General features: G+C 41.1%; 1 protein-coding gene across 1 annotated transcript; it reads right to left on the reverse strand.

Annotated features, from left to right (window-relative positions):
* Nucleotides 1-35: 35 nt before the first annotated feature.
* eps8l1a (EPS8 signaling adaptor L1a) lies at nucleotides 36-9165 on the reverse strand. Its single transcript, XM_085784554.1, has 14 exons — nucleotides 9030-9165; nucleotides 8214-8331; nucleotides 8000-8058; nucleotides 6972-7104; nucleotides 5849-5937; nucleotides 5594-5668; nucleotides 5373-5521; nucleotides 5075-5284; nucleotides 4793-4898; nucleotides 2966-3106; nucleotides 2720-2864; nucleotides 2109-2271; nucleotides 1472-1604; nucleotides 36-522 (listed from the first exon to the last, which is right to left on the reverse strand). Exons 2-14 carry the CDS (start codon nucleotides 8329-8331, stop codon nucleotides 436-438), a joined length of 1608 nt encoding a protein of 535 aa, XP_085640680.1. The 5' UTR covers nucleotides 9030-9165; the 3' UTR covers nucleotides 36-435.
* Between the last annotated feature and the right edge of the window lie 3295 nt (nucleotides 9166-12460).

The following is a 12460-nucleotide window of genomic DNA, read 5'->3' on the forward strand; positions in this document are numbered from 1 at the left end:
CATTTTTATCATAATGTACATTTCCATTTCATTTTTTTCTTTTTCTTTTTTACTGTAGCTCTGAAAAGCAGTTCCAGTCCATTATCATAGTATTATGTTTATAGTATAGCATTTGAGTTTATTTCATTAATTTTCAACATAGCCTGAATGAAGGACAGCAGAAATATTTCAAAAGTGGAAAAATATGATGAAAAATACATGGAATGAATAACCTCCGTAAACTGTGTCGAGGTTGATAAAACATAAGAATATTGATAAGAGAGTCTTACTTTTAACAGTTTGCTTTTGCTGCACAGAAGAGATACATACACCATTCAAAAACTAAGCTTCATCTCCTGCTTTCCTCAGTGGCCCCAGCTGTGTACACAACACTACATTTAGTATGTCCATTCATCTTTGATGCCACATCTGTATTAGTGAATGTGGAAAACTCAGTCAGACTTCATCACTCTCTGATATCAGGCCAATCTTCAGCTTTTGCTTCTCCATCACCGCCTCCAATTCTGTGGCTTTGCGTACATCCTGAAGACGACAGAAGATTTGTTAAGAGTCAGATTTGGAGGAAACTTTGTGTCTTTTGCAGGACCCAAAAATAGCTGATATATATATTAAAATTGTAGTTCTATAGTCATGTTTTCAACAAAAAAAGTCACATTAAAGCAGAAGTAAGTGATATATTTGTGTTAATATAAGTCTTAAATAGTTATATCTTCCGACAGCAATCACTTACATGGAGTGTTTGGACCGAATCACGGGTCTGTCAGTCCCTCTGCTCTGCTCTGAGCCGAGGAGAAAACATTTATCGTATCCTACAGTTTTTATCCAATGAGGAGAGAGAACGGCATGCAGGGCTGTGTGTGCAGCCAAGGGATGCGCCTGAATGTGGCGACGTAGGGACGAGGACTGTTATGGTGCGTTCAAGGCAACTCGTATTTTTCCGACCTGTGAAGTCGTACCAGTTCGATCTGGTACATAGACTGTAAAAAAAGACGTACTGGTACGAGTTCACGGGTCGGAAGTTACGAGTGGCCGTTATAGTGACTTTCACAGGTAAAACAGGTCGGAAAAACACGAGTGGGTTGCCTGAAACGCTACAAAGTCGTAAGTTGTGACTTGAAGCTGTAATTTACGGTTTCAAAAGCCGGCCTGGAACGCAGCATTAGCCAAAACGACCGGATCGCTTACTTCTGCTTTAATGACAGCATAAAAAAACTAGCAAAAAATACACCTACTGCAACCATTCACCTATAAAGGTATCTGGCAGCTACTATGCATTTTGAACTTGCAAACAGAATGGTGAACAATCTTAGTGAATGTAGGTCAATGATAATGTCCTAAGATGACGTAAGCCTGTGCATAAGGCCAAGGCCGAGCAAACAATTGGCCCAGGAGTCAGGACACATGGACCCAGACATAACCACACATGCGTACTCACGCTTACAGAGTACATCTAGGGTAACAGTGGACAAACCTCGAGAAGAGCCCTCTGCACCATGATCTGGCTGTAAACTCTTGTGCCTTCCTCTTGTGATACTGAGCGGAGCTCCTCCTTATTCAGGGAAAATAGCTGCGCTCCAGTTAAAATGCCCAGTCTCTCAATTGTCCTGACAGAGGAGAAAACAGCAACAAAATCAATGCTTTTTTTACTTTCCATTTACTTTTCCATTGTCAAAAAAATAAAAATTAATGTCTTTATTTTCTTGTTGCACTTAATAATATTGTTCCTAAATGTAATCCTAGCCCACTGTTTGTGGTCAGTTCCAAGTTCATAGTAAATCTGCAAAACACAAACACTGGCTTGACATTTTAGGGAGCTGTCTTGCACATGGTCAACCTGAATCATGCTTTCATTGTGCTGTATAAGCTGTAAGCATAATTTTAACATAATAGCATTCAAGTGGCCCAGAATCATTTTCATTTAGGGTACCCTCAGACATTGAAACACATGAATTTTTTAATGTTTTTTAGAGCACAATCTTTGTTGGACATGTTGGACGTTAGAACCAAGATGTGTAGTTATGAGTGGTAAAAGTTGGGTTTCTTAAAAACTAGCCTTGTGCTGAATCAGGTTTTTGAAATCAAAGATACATGCAGTGCCGGACACTCACTCTGGACTGAATCCCTTGGTGGTGAGCCAGGCCTCCACCTCAGCAGGTGATGAGTGGTAGTTCAGGGGAGCAGCAACGTCAGGCGTGCGTGGAATCACCAGCGGACGGACTGAGCCTCTTTTCTCGGCCAGCCGCTGAAGAAGCTCATCATTCATTATCAGGACTGCACAAAACACATACAGTAACTCCATTGGCATACACATGCAGACCAGCACATAGTCATATGCAGCCCCTTATACAATGTGGTGAGTCAAAGCACCATCATCCTTTATCTCAAAATGAGTGCTCAACCTGCTGGGTTGTTTTCAAATGCTCTCTATATATTCAAATGTTTTTAAAGTGACAACAAAAGCACTTGTATGTAAGTGAATCATTTTAACCAAACCATCAACTAGATGTTTTTGATATGGCGATTTTATCGTGCACAAGATGTGGAGATCCCAGCAGAGACAGCATGGCACTCAGTCTGTTTTTCTTAAACACTGATGCAAAAAGGCTAAAAGAAGTTTCTTGAAATAACTCTAATAAAGAATATTTATGATCCAGTATGTTTGTGAGGTCACTGATAAACAAGCCCCCCCTTTTTCTTTTCTTTTTTTACATGTCGTTACCTCGGTCACTGTCCTCCCCCAGTACTGTGGAGGGTAAGACCATGCTTTGAGGTCGCAGTGGGGAGCTGGTAGCAGTAGGACTGGTCCCGTCGGGGCTGGATTGAGTGTATGAGAAGCTCCTTGCCGGAGGGGAAAGAGGGGTCCTCTGTGGAGAAAAGGAGAGAATTACATCCTGCCTGCACTGACACACAACAACAACAACTGTGTGTGTGTCTGCCTGTGTTGCAGTTGTGTCTAAACTGATACCTTTGACTCTGTGCGCATCACTGGGCTGCCCCTCCCTGTGTTGTTGAGAGCAGATAGAGGCTCCAGGATGTTGAAGGGAACAAATCCTATCTGGTCGAAGCGATTCCGACACTTCCACCATCGCTTTGACGACTCAATTACCTGAGGAAAGATGCCTTGCAAATGAGCTGTTTTATGACTTATCGCATACGTTTGCTATACATATTAAATGTGTAATACTATTGTTTTCATAATAATAATAATAATAATGTTTATTATATAGCACCTTACAACATCCGGAAAGATGAACAAAGTGCTTTACATAACAAATACAGGAGAAAGAAAATACATGACAAATGTCACAGGATATTAAAAGCCTTTCTAAATAGGTGAGTTAGGGAGTTCCACAATTTTGGGGTCGCTATCGAAAAGGCACATTCCCCCCACTGTTTAAAATTAGAAAAAGGAACCTCCAACAGGGCTGTTCTGAGGACCGGAGAGCTCTACAGTGTTGTCTAAGCTTTATGCAATCAAACAAATACAATGGAGCAAGACCGTGGATAGCTTTAACAACGTGGTGACATGGTGTGTTGGTTAGAAGGCGTGCTGCAGCATTTTGTACCAGTTGGAGACGGGAGAGAGAAGATTGCTTGACACCAATGTACAGGGAATTACAGGGCCTAATGGTGCGTTCCAGGCAGGCTTTTTAACCCGTAAATCACGACTTCAAGTCACCAGTTACGAGTTTGTAGCGTTCCAGGCAAGTTACGAGTTACGAACTGGGAACTGGGAGTAGATCGATCTAGTACGAGTTCACAGGTGGGAAGTTACGAGTTTGACAGTACGTTCTAACGGGTAACCATAGGAACAGGTCGGAAAAATACGAGTTACGGGTTGCCTGGAACGCACCATAACTTTAGTTAAAAGGCATAGCTGAAAGAAGCTCACCTTGACCACAGACTGAATCTGCTGATCAAAACATAGACCTGAGTCCAAAGTAACTCCCAGGTTCCTAACAGCAGGTTTAAAAAGAGGGGCCAAGGAAGAAGAACATTACGAGACAGAGTTGTTTTCGAGGCAAATCCAGAGACTGCTTGCCGAAAAACTGCCTCCAACAGGAACGCGCATCAGCGGTTTTGCATGAATTTACCTCAAAAACAACTCTGTCTCATAATGCTCCGTTATTATCGCATAGCGTGATGAATGTGCAGGTTACAACTTGTCCACGAGAGCGTTTTGGAGTTGTTGTGTTGTGTATTTGATGAGTTTAATGAGGGAAACCAAGAAATCCCATTAGCCTCCGTAGCGTAGCTCTGAGCAGCTCGCGGCTCGGCTCCGCCGTTCTAAAAATAGCTTGCACCGACAATTAAAGGTAACAAACCTACTGCTATGACTATAGGGATTATGGGCTAATTTGCCAAAATGTTGAACTATCTCTTTAAAGTTTGTTTACAAGTGTGTTGAAATCCATTTCTCCTTTGCCAAGATGCAGCTGCCTGACAGGTGTGGCACATCAACATGTAGATCACACAGTATGATTATCACACGGGTGTGCCTTGGGCTCGTCACAATAAAAGGCAACTTTACAATCTGCAGTTTTTTTTTATCAACACAACGTCTCACACCTTGCACATTTTGAAGGAGCATGTCGTTGATGTGCTGAAAACTCACTTACACGGATTTCAACACAACAACACTTGAGAGAAAGAAGTCTTGCGCGCTTAGAAGTAGGCTACTCCTTAATCTTTAATTAAGGAAACATTGAAGTGAAAGCAAATGAGTTGTGTTTACATTTTTGTTCGGTGAAACTTCTTTCTCCACCTATGATTGCAGTCGTGTGTGTTTTACCTCCAGTGTTTCTCCTTGTAGCACAGAGAGTTCACTGCTGTTTCTGGCCACAAAGTCATAACTGCAGCAGTAATGTCTTTCGCCTTCTGGTGGCAGCCAAGTGTCTCTGAAATGGAAATATCATTTAAAAGCTATACAACAGTATTTGATTTATTTAATAATCAGTAATCATCATCATCATCATTTTACTAGGCTGTATACTGCTGATTCTGATTGGTGTTATATATACTGGTAATTATACCTTGTTTTATATCACTTTTTTTCCAATATCTCCACACTTACTCTTCTTCTGTGCCGTTATGAGCTGTTTCCACTGTGTGATGAGCTTGGACCTGTGCAGTGTGTGCCTCCTTCTCCCTGAGAGCCTGATCCTGTTTGTGCTGCGACTCTATGGGATCCTCCAAAGGCCGGCCAGATGAGTCATAGCCCCGAGGCTCCCATCCATCCAGGAAGACCGGTGAATATGGAGGAACAGATACATTGAGGTGCGAACTGGTAAAAAAGGGGGAAAAGGGGGTTTTGTTACATCAACATGGGCCACTCAGAAAGCAAGATTGACACAGCATATACACACACAGACCAGTCAAAAGTCCAGTTGGGTCCTAATGAAGTCCAGAGCTCCTTTTCCTCTGTGGTCAGATGTTCCTGGAGCAGTGAAACTGCACCACTGGTCAAAGCAGGGCTAAGCACTGACATGCCTAATTCTGGCCCTCCAGTGGTGTTCACCATCTATGAAAGACAGAGTCACTAGAGTCAGAATCACATAAAATAAACACTAAATGAAACATTAGGAGCACTCACTAGTCTTAGAGGCACAAAGATGTGATGCAGCAGGTCTGGAGCATCAGGCTGTGTGATGGATGACTTGAGACGGTCCTGAAGAAACAAGCAAATGGAGTAAGATAAGATATGATATTGGATAAGAACACTAAATAATAAATACAAAGCAATAAATAACAATATTTGTGAAAATAGGGTTATTTAGATTTTTAATTTCAGGTGATACTCCAGAGTTATTTGGTGCTTAACTATACAGTACGATCTGACTAATCTCACCAGCAGGCTGAAGGAGTACTTGATTTTCTGAAAGATGTTCACAAAGTCCTCCTCTGGTGGAGGAGAGGCTTTCATGGTCAACACATGGTCTGCACACACAAGAGAACGATCACAGCTACAACCACAGCAACTTCATAAAGTATGACATACAGTATTATTGGTCTTACATCACTGCTGTTGTTGTTTTCAAACTATTTGCCAGTATTTCTTGTGTGTTCAAGTGTTTTGAGTGATAATGAAGGTAAATAGCAAGTCTATCAATATTTGTTTTTGGAAAAATTAAGGTATTAAGGTAAAAGTCTTACACTACTGGTAATGACTCTGTAGGTGTGGAGTGCTCCTTCTAGCTTGTTGTGGCAGGTGGAAAAAGCCACTGGCAATGAATGACTAATACTGTAACAACTGTGTGTCCTCTTAGGTTATAAAAGTCTTATTCACAGTTACACCTATCCCGGTGTGCACTTGCCAGAAACCTGGGTTATGTTGCCAAGCCGACATTGGGCAAGCACAGAGAGACACAAACAAACATCAGTTCACATCCACAGACAATGTCCAGTGATGAGGACACAGCAGTCCAAAGTGAGCAGATCAAGGCTGCATGGGAATCATCAATCAAACCTTGTTGCCGATGTCACCTCTAATCTTGATCCCACAGTGCAGCAGTGAATGCCATTCATTTATTCAGAGGTGGGATGCAAACTAGTTATAACGTCAGATATGAATACTCTTACATTCTTCATACCACTCATGCCGTTTCATACAATCCAACGCAATGAATCACTGAATGAAACGTATTAGAAACGCAACTTAACCTGAGCCTTATGCTTCTTGGTTATGATTACTACTGATGGCAAGATTTTTTATTTTATTTTATTTTTTGGCATTCTGCCTGTTGATATGCTTCCATGCAAAATAGGGTGCAAATGTTTAGTCTTAGTGTTCTGTCCTGGTACTCCACCTTCCTCCCACAGGCCAAACACAAGGTTGATTAGCAATGGATGGATGTTCAGCCTTAGTCAACAGTTTCAACAGTTACACTTCTTCCACAGCCAACTTTCCTCTTTCCCACCCCTGTGAAACTGTGAACACAGAATAGTTATTGAGGGCACCTATATTCTCTCACCTTCTTGGTCTCCCTTCTTGCTCTTCCTGCTTCTCTTCTTCTTACTTTGGTTGAGAACACTCTGGGCCTCGGCTGCCTGCTGCAACCGTCCCATGAAACGCTCCATGTCGTCAAAACAGTGGTTCAGAATCTCCTGATGAGCACACACACACTGTTTAGCCAACTGCGCAACTTACAGAAATTCATCGTAGTAATTCATAATAAAGATGATTCAATAAGCCAAATAACACACAACAAGAGTTGTAGCTAACAGGAAGAGTGGCATATATGTATATATAAATGATATACACACATATATTATGGTTTGCACATTTGTAATGCCTCGAATGTTCAATATTTGAGCATTCAAATGTACAAAAATGAAATGTAATGTGGAAGCTTCACCATGATCCACTTTCTCAGCAAACAAGCTGAATGTTATAAATTCTCTGTTGTATTTAGGGTTAGGATTTTGATGTTGGCCCTACTGGGTTATGGAGGAAGCCTCTTTTGTTATACTTAGAGCTAAATAAACCTTTAAAAAAAAGCTTGTATTGAAACAACTTTTAAAACTCATGGTCCAATATAGTCCTTTTCAGATTTCTATAGGTACTGTAAAGATGCCAGTGGGAATTTTGCTGGTATTATGTTATCAATAATACAGTGAACAACAACAAATCTAAAACAATATGATAATTCAGTACAAACAAACATCCAGTAGCCTTCATTTCTTTCATATTTTGATATGAAAGCTTCTTTTCTCTGGTTTACATGCAGATGCAATTCATTTTTCTTTTCTTTTTTTCATTTTGACCAGAATTACAGGCCGGCTCTTCACTACCACCTCACCATCACTGCTGTTATGTCCTCTCTTGTGTACAGACAGCAGTTTCAGTCTTGAAACTTTATGAGGGTTACTCACATAACAATAAACATACTTTGTTCAGCTTCTTAGCATCCCATCTCCTTTGACTTTAAGAGAAACCCACCTCTGTATACTGTATACACATTTACAGAGGAACATCAAACTTATTTATGCAAACACATACCACTTCTCGCTCTGCATCCAGCGGAGGTACATGGTATGAATCTCTTTTAGCTCGATTCCCTGAGCAGAGGAAGGAGAAGAAGCCATTAAGGCAAATTCACAACACCAACCCTGCTGTAGTAGTGCAGAGGGTGAAAAGATATCCACAGTACATGCTCACGATATCCACAGTACATGCTCACATATACAAAAACACATCAGCTTGGTGTTCATACCTTTGACAGAAACTGTGTAGATGGGCACGGCAGCGGGAGGCGGCTGGTCTCCTGTTGGTATCATGACACGAAGCATCGAAGGCTTCCTGGGGACCACCGGAGGAGGTGGTCCAGACATCTGTTTTGTGTGACAGGAATATTAAGTACGTACCATCGAAAATAATAAATAACATTTACATTTTCCTTGATCTCAAACCTGCATCTCAGTTTCTGAATACTGCTTATGAACTGTTGCATTAGCTCAACTTTACTATTTCTAATATCTCATGACCACATTCTTAAATTGTTACATAATTGTTATGCTGGTTTCATCCAATATCAGGAAAAAGGTGATCAATGACGACTGATGCATTCCTCAGGCTGGTTGTAAGAATGCTGAGTATTCTGTCTGCATCTTAGTGACACATGCATATGACAGGAAAAACCACTATCACCAGGTGTGTGGTATGCAGATGACAAACTGTTTGAGTCGTACTTTTAATTGTGTGCTATGCAAATACATCGAAAGCTCTTTTTCTAATCTTGCCTGTAATCTTTCCTCTCCCAACCCATAAACTCTTTCAAGCTTAATGAATCGTTATGAAATACACAGACAACGCCCTTTGAGCAGTCACAACTCCTCAAATGTTCAAATGTGTCAATTACAGTACTGTAAAGCTATTTAAAACACATGACAGCAACACAGAACACCTGTCCGTCACATGACAGGTGCACCTGCTTCTCTCTCACACACATACACACATACACACACACACACACACATATACACACAGTTTACACAAAGTAAACACCTGAAATCTGGATTCATCACTGTACCTTTTAGTTTGCTTTGAGGGGTTAAATCCAAGAGACCATTCGCTAGTGGAGCTATATGTGCACTGAGCTTAGCTGTTTACATGAGCTCGTCCCACCTTCTAGAGAAATGCAGAAACAAGAAAAACTTGTCTGGCTTTCCTTTCGCAGGTAGCTTTCACTCTCCTCTGCCTCTTTCATAGTCTCTCTCTCTCTCCCTCCCTCCCTCTCTCTCTCTCTCTCTCTTTCTCTCTCTCTCTCTCCTATTCTTCTCTCTGCATCTCAATAAGCCTCTCCTTCCTTGAGACAGGCATTTCCAGCAGCAACTGCCTGTGGCTTGTGCCAAAGGTCTAATGGGACCTACACATGCCATCTCAGAAATGTAACGCAGTCACTCGCTCCCCACCTGCATAAATTCTGTGACATCAAGTTTCATTTGAGAGAAAGAGGATTCATTTAATGTTTAAATTGAGAACAAAAAAATTAAACTTCTAAATGCAATTCATTCAGAAATTGTATAATTTAAATCAGCCAAAACAAACTTCCTCCTTGTGACAACACAACTACCAACCCATATTTAACAATTTAATAATGTGGCACTGAACCTCCCTTTTTTAAAAAGTTGTCTTAATTGACACCATTTCATTAAAAAAAAGAATCAAAATACACAATTAAACTTCAAATGTTAGAAAAGAAGAGTTCCCGCACACATGGCCAACTTGCAGAATTTATTGCATTGCAACGTTTCGGTGCTAAAAAAAATCATATTTTACATCATATTTTTTTCAGACTGTTTCAGATTTTTACTGTATCCTTGCACACTTTTTATTGCCCTCTGTCTTCTATTGTATCTGTCGTATTTATTGTTTCTGACTGTGATTATTAGCTATTACCTTCCATTAGGACCTAATGTATCCAGTCACGACAGCTTAGTATTTATTGTATGTATTCATTGCTCTTTACCTTTGTATATTGATGCTGTTTCTATTGTTTGTATGTTGATATTTAATATTTGAATTCCTCACACTCAGACGTGTGGGAAAGTGATTGGTTTGTGTCACACAGCCGCTCCTATTTAAGATGGCTTCCTGTGTTGGCACAAACATTTGCTTGAAAAAGGTCTAGCACCGAAACGTTCCAATGCAATAAATTCTGCAAGTTGGCCATGTGTGCGGGAACTCTTCTTTTCTAATTTGGACTTAATTGTCACCCTCCGATGCACCTGCCAAAGAAATAGATGTGCGAAGATTTTTGCTTTTTCTAAACTTCAAATGTTAAAAGTGAAGTAGTCCATAAAATGAAATTAATGTATGATTTATCATTACAACATCTGCTCATTATTAGTTGGGAGAGTGCAGTCAAAGGGCAGTGCTAACTTTTTTAATACTTAAATAAAAAGCAAATATTGACTGAATAGTGTTGAGTGAGAATGTTTGCGAGAACAGTCAGAAAGACATTTGTCAAAATGATATGAAAGAAGGTGTGGGAGAGGGTGTGGTTGGTAACTTATTATGGTGTGGAGAAGTTTACTGCAGAAATGTGACTCTGCTGTATGTCAGTGGGTTATCAAATCAATTAGTAAACCAGCAAATAATAATTAATCAGCGAAAAAGAGATAAAAGCAGATGTGCCTGCTCTTACAGTTACAGACATTTAAACTTTACTTTCAGATGAATATTTATCATGAGGGTGTTTCAGAGTGATGGTGTTTAACAGGGGGAAAAACAGTGAGAGGACAGAATGAAAGGAATCGACAGCCGAACAACAGCTGTTAAAATATGTCTTTGTTAAGATTTTACTTTGAAGCAGCCTTAGTTCTGAGTTTATGGGTAAGATACTCCCACACAGCAGCTGGGTGATGGCGTCGGTAAGAACTGAGCTGTTGGTGAACAGTGACACCAGCTGGTCGCTACAGGTCAGACCCGTCTGTCCCTTCAGCTCTCCTCATGTTTGACTTGATCACAGCTACATAAAACTTTAAATAGCCACTGTTCAGATACTGAAGATCAAATGATTGATAGTGTAGACATGTGTAGCAGACCTGGCTGCAGTGAACTTGTGGGTCAGCTGCCCTGCTGCCTGGATGATTGACTGTAACAATAGTCTCTCTGCAGCCACGTTGACCTGGGATTGAATCAGAGCCTGACTACACAAATAGGTTCTTGGCAAAAAGAGACAAATAGTCTCCCTAATTTAAATCAATCAAATAGTTTGGTATTCACTACTGTTGACATGATGCACATGACACTCAGCTCCTAAAGGTCCTGTCTCAGCAAAAGAGCTTTTCAGTTGACCTTCATAATTAACCTGGGATTTGCTGTTCTGTTCTCAGCAGTGTATTAATTTCCACTGTGTGGTGTAGAAGGACACTTATGACCCACATCCCAATAGGTGAAGGCTGCTCTAGTGACATATAAGTAAACATGGGACACCCTCATCACTGATCTTTTTGCCTCAGGGGCAAAAGTTCTCTTCTCTTAAATGGCAATTAAAACATTTGCTTGCAACACCAGGCTGTAGAGGGCAATATAATTATCCCTCTCCAAGTGTCTTGTATATATTTCTGAATACACTGTGGCTTCCTATTCAGTCTCACTTTAGCTCATTCTTTCCACTAGAGGGACTCAGGACCTTCCTTATACTGAACCAACAGGTGGCTGAGAAAGTGAATTTACTACTACCTGGCATTGCTCAACTGTGTGGTAACGACAGCCTTGACCTCTACAGTAAGTCTCAAGTCAGTGACGTAAAACCTGCAAAACCTCAGCAGCAACAACTGCAATAGGAAATTCTCTGGTAGCCTACCACGGTGTTTAAACCTAATGTATTGACATCCCGAGCCATGCTGATGATGTGCTGCAAGCTGTCTACACTTCAACACAATAAGCAGTGTGAACAGTTGCCAGTTAAAGTCACAATAAGATGTTTCAGTGCAGAGCTGTTTACTAGGTGGGGAGCTCCTGTAATGGAAAGAGACGTCCAGCAGAATCAAGACAACCTGAGGTGGGCTGACAGCACCTGGACCAGCTGCAGGAGGAGGAGGAAGAATGGGGTGGAGTGTTCACTACACCACATTGGCAGCCATTTAAAGGGATAGTTCAGCTTTTTTGAAGTGGGGTTGTATGAGCTACAAATGCCCACTAAGTACACTAGATGCAGTAGAGAGGTCTCTGCTCCCCCCCACTGAGAAACACCGGCGCATCGCTGCAGCGAGACACAGGCAGTAAACTGTTGCCAATGAGGGACGATTAATCAGCATATTTCCGCCGCCTACGAGAAGTCCCGTCTCAAAGTAATACACCAGTTCAAGAGTACGATCTAAAGTAAAAATCTACAATGCATCAGCTGGTCGGAAAAAACATCTGTTTATCTGGAACTAACCAACTCACTCAGTAGCCTACTCCTCGGTACTCCTCCACAGAGGCAGGCAGCCTTTTTTCCGACCACCTGACGCA

Source organism: Trachurus japonicus, chromosome 8 (genome assembly GCF_045865225.1).
Source record: "Trachurus japonicus isolate A0001 chromosome 8, Traja_1.0".
Lineage (NCBI taxonomy): Eukaryota > Metazoa > Chordata > Actinopteri > Carangiformes > Carangidae > Trachurus > Trachurus japonicus.